At 40.4% G+C, this 13,793-nt stretch overlaps 1 protein-coding gene across 1 annotated transcript in view; it reads left to right on the plus strand.

Annotated features, from left to right (window-relative positions):
• Positions 1-12,489, plus strand: part of LOC147200894 (dihydropyridine-sensitive L-type skeletal muscle calcium channel subunit alpha-1-like) — a 68,013-nt gene extending 55,524 nt beyond the window's left edge. The window contains exons 34-42 of the mRNA XM_086117655.1: positions 1,167-1,326; positions 1,505-1,632; positions 2,800-2,896; positions 4,743-4,845; positions 6,517-6,618; positions 7,861-7,991; positions 8,573-8,695; positions 9,653-9,779; positions 12,337-12,489. Of these exons, the coding sequence (XP_085973781.1) occupies positions 1,167-1,326; positions 1,505-1,632; positions 2,800-2,896; positions 4,743-4,845; positions 6,517-6,618; positions 7,861-7,991; positions 8,573-8,695; positions 9,653-9,779; positions 12,337-12,374 (1,009 nt within the window). The 3' untranslated portion in view covers positions 12,375-12,489. The remainder of the gene's footprint in view (positions 1-1,166; positions 1,327-1,504; positions 1,633-2,799; positions 2,897-4,742; positions 4,846-6,516; positions 6,619-7,860; positions 7,992-8,572; positions 8,696-9,652; positions 9,780-12,336) is intronic.
• Positions 12,490-13,793: the final 1,304 nt, after the last annotated feature.

A 13,793-nucleotide genomic window follows, 5' to 3' on the forward strand; every position in this document is an offset into this window, starting at 1 on the left:
TAAGAATCTCTCTTTTCGCCACGTTACCCCAGTCTCACAGCAGCTCCTCTTGCTACTACTTAATAATAATAATAATAATAATAATGTATTATTCGAGGTCCAGTTGCGGGGGCAGCAGCTTTAGCTGAAAAGCCGAGGCTTTCCTCTCCCTCACCATTTCATTCACTTCCTCCTGGGGGATCCTGAGGTGTTTCTTGAACAACCAGGAAACAGTCTCCTCAGCATGACCTGTGTTGTTCCTGGAGTCTCCTCCCAGTCGCTGTTACACCTCACCAGGTAGGTGTCCAGGAGGCATCCCGACCAGATGCCCGAGCCACCTTATCCGGCTTCTCTCAATGTGGAGGAGCAGTGACACTGCTTTGAGCCCCATTTACCGAGTTTCTCACCCCGTCTTTAAGGAAGAGCCCAGACACCCTGCGAAGAAAAGCTCACATTGACCAATGGTTTCCACGATCTTATTCTTTCAGTCAAGACCCACAGCTTGTGACCGTAGGTGAGGGTATGCATGTAGCTTGAGCAGTATGGACCCCGTTATTCTTAAACAAGGTGTTGCAGGTGACGTGGCAGCTGTGATGAGCACAGAACAACAGAACACTACTTTGGTTCTGGTTGAGGGGACGGTTCCTCGCAATCACATCCCTCCAGGCCTCACTGTCATTGATCCTCCCCAGAAGAGCTGGATGAAGTGGCCACGGAGAGGAAAGTCTGACCCTCTCTGCTTAGGCTTCTCCCCGGTGACCCGACCTCAGATAGCAGTATAATATGAAGGAACAGAATGTGACATAATGATTTAAAAGCAATTACATGAGGGAGAAATCTGAGAGGGACCAGAATAGAGGCTACATGGACAAGGCACATGGTATACAGCTCAGTATCTGTACAGAGCTCCTCAACCATTGTGTGGCCAAAGTGAGACCCGAACAATCGACCTTTGTAAGTCAGTGCTTTAGTGCATTTTATTTTTGAGTAAGTGAGTTAAAGCACTTGGTGATTTGGTATCATATTTTGATGTGATCAAATAAAGTGGCCAAAGACATTGCAGTGTGTATTTAAAAAAAAAACATCCAACCAGATCTCCTGAAATCTGTTATTCTCAGTATCGGGGTACTTGGATATATATATAGAGATATATATATATTGTTTTGCTTTGTTTTTTTGCTTTGCAGATGTGCAACTGGTGAAGCATGGCATGAAGTGATGCTCGCAAGTATGTATGGAAAGAAATGTGACGCCAAATCTGATTTCCTTCCTGGAGAAGAGTTCACCTGTGGATCCAACTTTGCCATCATTTACTTTCTGAGTTTCTACATGCTCTGTGCTTTTCTGGTGAGATTGGAGGGGTGGGGTGCACACACATAATCACACATTATTCAGCAATGAAAAAAGTCTCTGTCCAAGATGGAACATTGCTTAAAGCTGAATCACACAGATGCCAAAGTAATCCCGATTATCTTGACATCATTTTAGCCACCGCTAATGGCATCAATGGTCTTATCATTGACAGATCATAAACCTGTTTGTCGCTGTCATTATGGATAACTTTGACTATCTGACCCGTGATTGGTCCATTCTGGGCCCCCAGCACTTGGATGAATTCAAAAAAATATGGGCAGAATATGATCCAGAGGCCACGTGAGTATTTGTGTGTCCTTGCAAAATGATTGATGTGTTTTATTTGTTTACCTACTAATAATTCAGAATATCCTTATTTGTTTCTTGGTCCTGTTACCCAAATCCCAGTTCAGTTAATATCTATATTTATACACCACAAGCGCATCTTTAGTGCATTCAATCCTACATTGTGTCTGGGATACAGCCGATCAACAAACAACTCGGATGTACAGTAATCAGTTAAAGTTTCAAAATCTCTATATGGGTATACACTGCAGGTTTTACAGCCCGCTTAAAATTTATTGCCTGTATCAGATTTATATATTTTTTTAATGGACTGTCAATTATTGTATCATTTCAAGTGTCCCGCATTTAATAACACTGCTTAAATCTAAACCACGAGAACAAACTGAATGTGCCTCAAATGAAAGCAAACAACTACCTCTCGGAACAGGATCATCTGTGATAGCAATTGCTTGCAGATAATAGATTGAAACTTGTGTTACAAGCCATCATGAATTAACATGAGTGTTTTTATTAAAGTGGTCATGCCACACCAACAGAAATAAGCAATACAGCATTTGCAGGATAGAGTCTGAAGAAAAACATACATCTTAGTGTTGGCACAGATTTGTACTTTTACGAAGGAAATTTGCTGTATTTAATTCAATGGATTGATTGTTTCAAGGATTCATGGCAATAACATGTTTAGGACATCCCTGGCTTTCCTGTGTGATGTTTGCTTGTTCTACCTGTTCTTGCAGGCTTCCTCCTACATTCCAAAATGATGCATGTGTGATAAATTGAAGACACTAAACTGTCCTGAAGTGTGAAGATGAGTGTGAATGTTGTGGAGGCTTGTGGTCGGTTACCAATTCAATTGGCTGCGAGCAATGCAGGGTCTCGGCCAGGGATAATTGGCATCAAATTTAGATGGATGGATAGATTGATTCATATATTAACTCTGGTTCCTCGAGAGCCATATCCTGCCTGTTTTAGGTCCCTCCCTACTCCAACACACCTGATTCAAATGATCAGTTCATCAGCAAGCTCTGTCGAGGCCTGAACAATTGAATCAAGTGTGTTGGGGTAGAGAAGGACCCAAAACAGGCGGGATCTGGCTCTCGAGGAACTGGAGTGCCCCACCCCTGTATTAACTTGTCTTTGTATTCTTCTTTCCCCCCCTAGGGGGCGTATTAAGCATCTGGATGTAGTGACACTTCTACGGCGAATTCCCCCACCTTTGGGCTTCGGCAAGTTTTGTCCCCATCGTATTGCCTGCAAGGTACAGACATTGAGAGCAGATACAAACATGACCACAAACGGAAATACCCGCTTCAATCAAGTCTTTTATTCTTCGGAATAGCAAGTCCTTACTTGCGTCACTGTGGTTCAGTACACTTGTTCTCTTGCACGCACGCACCCATACACACACACACACACACACACACACACACACACATGTAAAATCCCCATGTTTTAAAAAAGTATTTTAAATATTCTCTTGAATGAAGTCAGCTCAACTTGATTTAAAGAGCTCTTTACACAAAGGGAATGTCAGGCAATCATTTTTGTTTTGTCCATTTGGTTTTGTAAAGTGAAATTACTGTAGATTGGGGCAAGCTGAAAGTCACAACCAGTATTGGGGTAACGCAAGTTGCCAATGTAATGAGTTAGAGTAGTAATATACTGTAATGCGCTACTCATTTTATTCATATATTATTATTACTGTTACTAAGTATTGTAGTGTCGTGTCATTTGTCACGTTTTTTAATTTAAAGAACACATTTTTGGAGTGAACGTGAGTGAATCACTTCTTGAAGAGATTCATTATTTTCTAAGTTCATTTGAGCTCTGCCGCGCACATTTCGGCTGGGAGCAGAAATGGAAATGTAGATTCTGTCACTCACTCACTCGTGAATCTTCTCGAACGACTAATTAGCAGCCAGTACAAAGCAGGCAAGGGACTTTGCTGAACGTACTGCCATGCTATCGGCGTTCACGACCAACTCAGTGAGTGAACGTAGTGCACTTCCCATTCGCTAACGAGGTAATGAACATACTGCCATAGAACAACATAACAGTACCAGTTCAATAAGTCAACGTGAGTGAGATAATTTTGACAAGATGTTTGCCATATATCGTCCTTGCAAATGCCGAGTGAAACATAATGGGAAAACGACGCATCTCAACCGGCGCCATGGCACCAAACAACAACAGACCTGAATGAATGAATCAGCAGCGGCGACCGTGCAAGGTTGTGCGACAGACCAAAAATATTTTGCTGCCTTATTCATTCCAAAACTTGATCGTAAATCTCCTTGTGCTCAAAGTATCACTTATTACGTACACACGTTTTGTTCGTAAATTGGTGCATACCTACAGTAAGTGAATTTTAAGGGTTTTGCATATATGGATCACATACAAAAACCAATATTATATGTGGTTATATTGATTGTAAAAGCACGCTTGTTGTTCCTTATCTTATTTTAAAATACAATTAGGTGGTGACACAACAGATTACTACACATTCACATATTAAGAAAAATTTATGTCTGACAAAAAAATCAAACAATTTAAATGTAAAAAAAACCAAGCTTAAGGGGCCTCCACAAAACGGGGAATAAAATTGGTCATATATATATATATATATATATATATATATATATATATATATATATATATATATATATATAGGCGGCCCGGTAGTCCAGTGGTTAGCACGTCGGCTTCACAGTGCAGAGGTACCGGGTTCAATTCCAGCTGCGGCCTCCCTGTGTGGAGTTTGCATGTTCTCCCCGGGCCTGCGTGGGTTTTCTCCGGGTGCTCCGGTTTCCTCCCACATTCCAAAAACATGCATGGCAGGCTGATTGAACTCTCTGAAACTGTCCCTAGGTGTGAATGTGAGCGTGGATGGTTGTTTGTCTCTGTGTGCCCTGCGATTGGCTGGCAACCGATTCAGGGTGTCCCCCGCCTACTGCCCGAAGACAGCTGGGATAGGCTCCAGCACCCCCCGCGACCCTAGTGAGGATTAAGCGGTTCGGAAAATGGATGGATGGATGGATATATATATATATATATACATACACATAATCTATTTATTTAGTTTTTGCTTTTTCCTTTTGCTGCAGAGGCTGGTCTCCATGAACATGCCTCTCAACAGTGATGGAACAGTCACCTTCAACGCGACACTGTTTGCATTGGTTAGAACTGCACTGAAAATAAAGACAGAAGGTTTGCAATTTTGTTTTGTGCGTCTTTGAATTTACCATAAGTATTTGGGATTGCCATAATAAATTATTCGACGGTATTGAATGCCATCAGTGTACTGTTCTAAACATTTAGTCGCCAACAGTCTGAAAAGTGAAACACCAGCCTCTGACGTCAACTTGAAAACCACACTGCACGGCAAACTGATGTAGGTTACAGCAAGTAGCCCTGACTGCAGAGCGTGGTTCGAGGTGTGGGTCAACGTAGGGTGGACCTAATTGTTTGACTCCGCCCATACGGATTATAAGTGCCTTCTCTCTTTTTTTTTTTTTGTTAAATTATTTCCTTGGCAGGGGCGGCCCGGTAGTCCAGTGGTTAGCACGTCGACTTCACAGTGCAGAGGTACTGGGTTCAATTCCAGCTCCGGCCTCCCTGTGTGGAGTTTGCATGTTCTCCCTGGGCTTGCGTGGGTTTTCTCCGGGTACACCGGTTTCCTCCCACATTCCAAAAACATGCATGGCAGGCTGATTGAACACTCTAAATTGTCCCTAGGTGTGAATGTGAGCGTGGATGGTTGTTCATCTCTGTGTGCCCTGCGATTGGCTGGCAACCGATTCAGGGTGTCCCCCGCCTACTGCCCGAAGACAGCTGGGATAGGCTCCAGCACCCCCGCGACCCTAGTGAGGATCAAGCGGTTCGGAAAATGGATGGATGGATGGATTTATTGATTGGTGATTGATGATATTATTGTGTTGTGCTTATTTTTTTAAATATAATTTTAAACATAAAAAATGACCACCTCTCACCCCTCAGCCAGTCAGGGTGGAGCCAAATGAACTGTTTGACAGAAGTGGCCATTTTGACATCCATTCTGGGTGAACAAAGGGTTGTAGAACAAGGAAAATTGTTCACTTTGGTTCAGGGCTCCTGAAAATGGGGCATTCGATGTTGGTTCTGACAGTCTTGGCCATTGAGTTCTAAAAAAAAATGAGTGGAACGAGTGGAGTACCGCATGTCCCCAGTAGAAAGTGCAGTCCCTGTATGGTTGATGTTAGTATTTGGCTCAATAGTATTTTATGTAATTTTCAAACATAAAATGTTTTAAAAAAATAATAAGCATGACTTCTCTTCTATGTTGCACATACAGCACATTTGACAATAAAGTTGTACTTGATACTTGATCATCACCGCCAAGGAAATTTTTTAACAAAAAAATTAATAAATAAAGAGAGAAAAAGGTTCTCTGTAGCCAGGGTTTACTTAGCTCGAGAGGATTAAGACCTCATCTCATTTCTCTTTTTGTGGGCTGCACACACAAAATCACAATACCGTGAATACATACTGTGAGATTTTGAGATCACTGCATCCTTCATCTATATAATTCATGGAAACGTCATCTTAATAAGAACATTATTTTATTCCAATTCATATGAAGTCACATTATTACCTCTAGTTTTGTAAACCGCATTTAAAAGTGGCCACTGCCTGATTGAAATTACTAAACCTAGGAGAAGGCACTCTTCCTCAGTGCACATGTCAGATTATTGCTTGCATCATACTCTAAACTGCTGTTCTGTTCAAGACAACTTGAAGATTTCTATGCTGTGCAAGTTCATGTACAGTAAATACCATTCATTTATGATTTAATGACGTTTTTCTTGTCTTATTGATACGACTGTTACTCTTCTTGTCCAGGTAATTTTGAACAAGCCAACGAGGAGTTGCGAGCAATTATTAAGAAGATCTGGAAGCGTACCAGTATGAAACTGCTGGACCAAGTCATTCCATCAATAGGAGGTGAGCATGCCAAGCAAATCCACCCTAAAACAGCAGACTTCCTTTCAAAAGTTTTGTTTGATGTATGACAGTACATTTCATATTATGTAGTACAGTGGAACCTCAAACGTATTTAAGGTTATAACATCCATTCATCCATCCATTTTCCGAACCGCTTAATCCTCACTAGGGTCGCGGGGGGTGCTGGAGCCTATCCCAGCAGTCTTCGGGCAGTAGGCGGGGGACACCCTGAATCGGTTGCCAGCCAATCGCATGGCACACAGAGACAAACAACCATCCACGCTCACATTCACACCTAGGGACAATTTTAGAGAGTTCAATCAGCCTGCCATGCATGTTTTTGGAATGTGGGAGGAAACCGGAGTACCCGGAGAAAACCCACGCAGGCCCGGGGAGAACATGCAAACTCCATACAGGGAGGCCGGAGCTGGAATTGAACCTCTGCACTGTGAAGTCGACGTGCTAACCACTGGACTACCGGGCCGCCCGGTTATAACATTTGAATTTAAATTTAAAAAATTGGGAAGTCATGACTTTAAATCTCTCACAAATTGTTTAGATCATAATTGGTGGCTTTCAAATACGGTATGACACATAGCGTTAGCGTAACTGACTACACTTCATTTCAGCCAGCACCAAATGGTCAACTCAAGTCAATTTACTGAAGCTGTTTTCCTTGGTTTTTGTGACACTTTTTTTCTGAAAGAAGGCCGGTAATATAGGGAAAGAAGAGAAAAATAAGAATATCCCCATATTACTGTAATGTCAGTCGACTCACTTGTTTGTCCAGCATTGTCAGATATTTTACTGCTACGACAGTCCTAGATAAGTAGGCTGCCTCATGGATGACTAAGCAGAAGTGTTGGTTGTTTTCAGTGATTTAATGCTGTTTAAAAAAAAAAAAAGTGACTTTGTACTTTCTATTTGTCATTCTCTTTCGCATTTGCTTTATGGGGCTCTCAGACAGTATCGATTGATTTTTAATTAGCTTTAAAAATGTTAAAAAATATATACAGTATATATATACTGTAGATTTTTAAACATGTTGTTGGGTTGGGGAAATGCGGTGGGAGGCTGGTTGGTAATTATCACAAATCGTGATGGTCACTTGTATATAGTTTTAAAGAAACAAATTTGGATTTGTTTATTGGTATTTACTTTCGATCATCTTTGAGTCGACCATGGTACCGAGAATTGATCATTAATTACTCTTTTCTTGCTCATTCTTCTCTTTTCTATCAGATGATGAGGTGACTGTGGGAAAATTCTATGCAACATTCTTAATCCAGGATTATTTCAGGAAAATGAAAAAAAGACAAGAGGAATACTATGGTTACCGGCCGACAAAGAAAAATGCAACAAATGAGATACAGGCAAGCAGTTAATTGAATTGTATACTTTTTTTCAGTGAATGTGTTTCATTATAAACTCTAACAAATCAAGAGAATGGTGAATAATCAAATTTTCTTGTTTTACATCACTATTAATATTTTTCAATCACTGAAAAATGTATTTACCTCGCCACACCACCAAAGACAGAAACACAGATGTTCAACCTTGAGGAAGGACAGAACTCTGCTAAGAGCACCTGTCTTTGTTGTATGTTTACCCCTGACACTACTGTGAACTGTTTTTATTTGCAGGAGTTTTGCATAATGTGTCTAATACCTAGAAAAGATCAAATTACCCGCCTCAACACTCATTATAATCGGTAAACCTCTCCTGTAATAAATTAAACAAAAATCAAAGCGCGAAAGCAAAGAGCCCGGAACACTTTTTCAAGTGGGAAGTGCTTTTGTTGGAATGTTGTGGGTCACAACATTATTATCTCTCTTATTGCTTGAATTGACTGACATAGCATCATCTTCTTTGTGTCCATTAAAATGCAATTCAAAGTCTTATGAATGCCAAACGAAATACGCGTTGATGCCATAACTACAGATATATCTATCAGGCAGGACTTCGAAACATTGAAGAGGAGGCCGCTTCAGAGCTCCATCGGACCATCTCTGGCGATCTACTAAATGAGGATGACATGGACAGAGTTACTGATGAAGCTGTCGAAGAAATCTTCAGGGTAGATCGACAAAATGCTACTGTATTGGCCCGAATATAAGACGGTGTTTTTTGCATTGAAATAAGACTTAAAAAGTGGAGGTCGTCTTATATTCGGGGTCTAGACATTATACCCATTCATGACGCTAGATGACGCCAGATATCATTGAAGTGAACATGACTCCCCAGGCCAAAGTGAACCCCTGTCACGAAGAATAAAAGTAAAAACAGCAGTCGCACAAAGAAGAAAAATAAAAAATAGCGGTAAGAAAGAAAAGAGAAGAAAATAATAGAAGAGACAACAGAAAATGGAGAAACGTAGCGACAATCTGGAAAAAAGGGCAGCTGAGGAGAAGTTATGATTAATTTACATTTCAAAAACCAGAAGCCATTCATTTACGAATGTGATTGCATTTTAGTTTACATATTTAAATGTTCAGATATTAAGATTTGAATGAGGCAAAATAACATGCTTTTTCTCTCAAATATATTGTTATAATTATTTCTTTCAGATGTACTGTAATTATTTTCTGTATAAAATTAATTTGGTGTTCAGAAAGTCTTTTTTCAAACTTGAGTCTTGGAAAAAGAGGGGGTCGTCTTATAATCAGGGCCGTCTTATATTCGGGCCAATACGGTATTATGGATAAGTGAATAATGGGAATACATAAATAACCACGTATCTGGGAACTAGTGGAGCTAAATTATATATACAGTAGTAGAGGCACACTAGTTTTTAGATACTGGTTATGTACGTGTATAGCTATATACGTATGTATTTATGTACTGTATATATACATGTGTAAATCTGTGAACATTTTGAAACAAAAATCTGATGAAAGCGTTCTACAATATTTTAAATGCATTTTTATTTCAACGTGCATGAATTTGATATTTTTGAAGTTAACACTAACAGATATGTGTACCTTACTATTCAAACAAATCTGACAATATGTTGGCAATTTCATTTCCAAAACAGAGGCAGGGCAGTCTTTTTGGAAACCATTCAGATCCCTTTGCTATTGACAGTGATCTAACCAGTGGCAACCAGGCTGCAAGTCAACGGCCACTGCAAATGGCAGAGGGAATCATAAACAACACGAAAGGTGTGTATTCTTGCTTGCTTTGTGGGAGTTAATATTTTACAGCACAGCGCAATCCTTTGCATTCTAAAAAAAATGCATTGTCAGCTTTCCTTTAACTCTTTCATTCCACAAGACGTACTTGTACGCCTTTTTAAAATTAGGCCCCGCCGACCAAGGGCGAATTTGTACGTCTAAGTCTTTTTTTTTGCATCATAGAGAGGAGGAGGGTCTGATGCAATCTGTGAATGAGAATACAGTGATCCCTCTCTATTTTGCGGTTCGTTTATCGCGGCTTCGGTGCATCGCGGATTTTTTCAATGTGAACGTCAGCAAAACAACAGTGAGTCACAGAGCAACATATACAGTACATGTGGGGTGAGGGGGGGGGGGCTGAGAAGATGTAAAGCCATGTTGATTGGCTGAGCATCTTCTTTCTGTCTTATCAGGGTGGGTTACTCTTTGATCTTTAATCAGTGTCGAAGTGTTTTTTACATGCTGCTAGGTGTGTGTGTGTGTGTGTATGTGTGTGGCAGAGAGAGAGAGAAAGAGAGAGAGGCTTATAAGAACAAAAGCAGGTCTCTTCCATCCTTAATTGTCTAATCATCTTTAATTGACAAATCATAAACATGTCTGCTTCACACGGTGGGATCATCGCCAACGTGTGTGTGTGTGTGTGTGTGTGTGTGTGTGTGTGTGTGTGTGTTAGTGCGCTCTGCTCAAGCGCAAAGGCCCACGTGGAGCAATTTTTTTTAATGTATATGTTAATTGGTCGCTATGGATTTTCGTTTATTGCGGGTAGTTTTGGTCCCCATTAACCGCGATAAACGAGGTATTACTGTAAACCGTTTGCATTGTAAATCATGTCAAAAAATGACCAGTAGGAGGCAGTGGTGCCTCACGTGCTTGAAATGCATGCTTTTACAAAAAGCTCTTTTTCTCCGTTTTTTGCCCAGGAATCGCCATTTTCATGAAACTTAGCCATTTTGTAATGCTGATTGCTGAAGAATGGAAAACTATAGACATTTTCTTTCTGCTGAAAGAAGAGAGTCCAAACTTTATTACTTTATTTACTTTTGGTAGGCTCCATGTTTCTATAGCATTAGAACCAAATATTCTGTGGGCCTTGCAAGATCAGTCAAAATCCAGTAAAATGCTGGGATTGAGGGGGTTGCTCCAGTGAAAATGGCTGGGATTGAATGAGTTTTTAATCAGTTACAGTCCTTAAATATCACGATATCAACACTACGGTTGCTTTCACAGTATCCTTAGGGTCATTGTCCATCTGCACTGTGAAGCGCAATCCAATGACTTCTGTAGAAGTTGGCTCAGTGCGAGCAGATAATACACTTCAGAATTGAATTCATTCTCCGGTTTTTGTCAGCAGTCACAACATCAATAAAGAGAACGGAACCAGTTCCACTGCCAGCCATCCATTTCTACTTAGCCATAGGACAGCTAAGCAGCCAACTGTCCTTTTACTTTTGGTCCCATAAAAAATTATTGATTGATTCATATTCGATTTTTTTTTTTACTTTTTTCCCATTTTTCTGAAGTTCTGAATGCCAAAAGACTAGACCATGGCATAAAAATTCAGTTCAATTCAAGAATGCACTTGTCCGTTTTGGGTGTATAACTGCAGTTAAACAAGACAGCGTTTCTAAAATTGTGTCTTTTGTTGTTTCTCTTTCCACCTCCTTATTAAAAAAAAATCAGGGTTTTCCGTTGTAGTCGTGACAAATCCAACTTACCTACTTTATGTTCAAAACAATGGGAACCCTTTGTGTGTCAAAGAGAAGTGTACAAAGGTTATACATCCATTGGGATTAGATATGTGTGGGAGCCAATATCAAGTCAAGTCAAGTACAATTTTATTGTCGAATGCGCTGTATGTGCAACATATAGCACAGATGAAATGTCTTCCCTCTCAACCAGACAACAAGAGGAGCCGCGGCGGGTGCCCGCGCCACCATCAAAAGAACAGTTTACTTAAAATGACAAAATAATACAACCCAAACATAAGACACAGACAGTCGTGCAATCTTAACCACTTTTCTTGCACACACTTTGTTGTTTGAAATAGTTATGGATGAAAGAGGTGTGAATCAAAGTGTCCTTTTCACCAGTGGATCAAAGTCATGCTGAAAATGTGCACACGTCTGCTACAAGCTAGGTTTGAAAGCAACAAGAAGCTGTAGCGTCCATTCACTTTATTAACATTAACCAATTTGTCGTGTGAGTTCTTCAAAAAAATCTTGGATAAAGGCTGAATGTGAACACTTTCAGCATCTATCCACCAAGATGAAAAGTCTTGAGGGACAATATAGAATGATGATTCTATTTTTAATTTTCACCCCCCAAGAAACCAAGTTCAAATTCAAAGATCCAGTTGTTGTCTATGGCCACGTGTGGCCATGGCTGTCTCAATTCCTCAGGCACTTACTTCCTTACTTGCCCACTGTTGCCCCGAATTTGTTTGCCACTTGGTCCTTGATGAATGTTTCGGTTTGTTTCTGGTACCAAATGTTTTTTTTTCACCTCTCTTTTGCATTTTTCTTTTTTTTTTTTTTTTTTTTTACAGATACAGCTGGGAGAAATGACCCACATTCAGCAAATTAAAAAGCATGTATTTTAAGAAGAAAACTGAAGTTGTTGCAAGGACAGCCTTTGTGTGGATACTACAGTGCACCGCTTTATTACTGGTCTACAAGTACAAAGTTATGAGAATTTGAAAAATGCATTTCCACGGGCAGTTTGAATCCTCGAGTGATGACCACTGTGACTTAACTTAAAAGTCCCCTTTGTGCTCAACGTGAACACATACACAGTACATCCGTCAGTCTGTTTTATACATACTCCTTAGAGCCACAAGTGAACAAAACCTCTCATGTGAGTCAGTAGAAATGCAAGGTTGGTGTAGGATTACGGACCCAAGAACATGGAAGCAGGAATGCAAATCAGGAGCGCTCTCGAAATTTTGGAAATGCCAAACTAAGAAAACAAAGCACGATGAAATGATCAAGTTAAGACAAATTGATGTCAATATAACAAACAGTAAGATTAAACTCACCAGGACATGAAGACATTATAAGTCACATGGACTACAAAACGGAGCTAAAGCAAATGATCCAACCATGACAGAAAGGAGGCAGGGAACGAAATAGAAAAGTGACAAGACAATGAGGAACACCCTGACAAGACACAAGTGACTAAGAGAGTTGATAACCCAAAATGTTGAAAGAGCCATGTTGGACCAAAAGTCTGAAGACGCAAAAAATTTAAAGCCTTACATAAGCCTTATAATGAATGCAACACATGCTGTATGTATCGATATTAGCAATATTAGCCTACTATCAAAAGGACTACGTTGGCTACAAATACACCATAGGCCTTCATTATTATTTTTTTCCTCTGCAGTGCATCCTGTAGAGCAGGGGGACCCAACCTTTTTTGACAGATCTACTTTTCGATCAACCAACCTCCCGCGATTGACCCGTTACCGCACACACCGCAACTGCCATAACGGCCGCTAAGATGAACGAGGCACGGGGCGCACTTTTGCAGCGTGTTAATGATCGTAGCTCACGTGTACCGTTGAAAAAGGCTTCTCTCAGCCCTCCGGGTTCCCATTCTTTGCCAGTACCCTCGGTGAATTGTACATGAAATGCTGTTTTTTTTTGTTTTTTTTAACAACAGCCATCTACCTGGCATCCTATCCTGCTAATAGAAACGTGTGTCGCAGGCTTTGACGCAAATCCTTGTTGACAGAAATGTGATATTTATTCGATACATTTTTACAGCATTGGAAAATGTTAAGAATGTTTGTGTTATGTTTGTCCTCCTTCAGAAACCATATTAAAACAAAAAAAAATACATTTCCCTCCTCCATCTTTTTACATGTTCAAACATGAACATGTAAAAAGCTCGAGGGAGTCACTAGCATTGGCTCTGGAGCCGCGGGTTGCTGACCCCCGGACTAGGTTGAAAAGCACAGGTGGAAACAAAAAGACAAACAAACAAGACATTACATGAAACAAA

This window comes from Hippocampus guttulatus, chromosome 8 (genome assembly GCF_054856545.1).
Source record: "Hippocampus guttulatus isolate MCC_2025c chromosome 8, RoL_Hgut_1.0, whole genome shotgun sequence".
Classification (NCBI taxonomy): Eukaryota; Metazoa; Chordata; class Actinopteri; order Syngnathiformes; family Syngnathidae; genus Hippocampus; species Hippocampus guttulatus.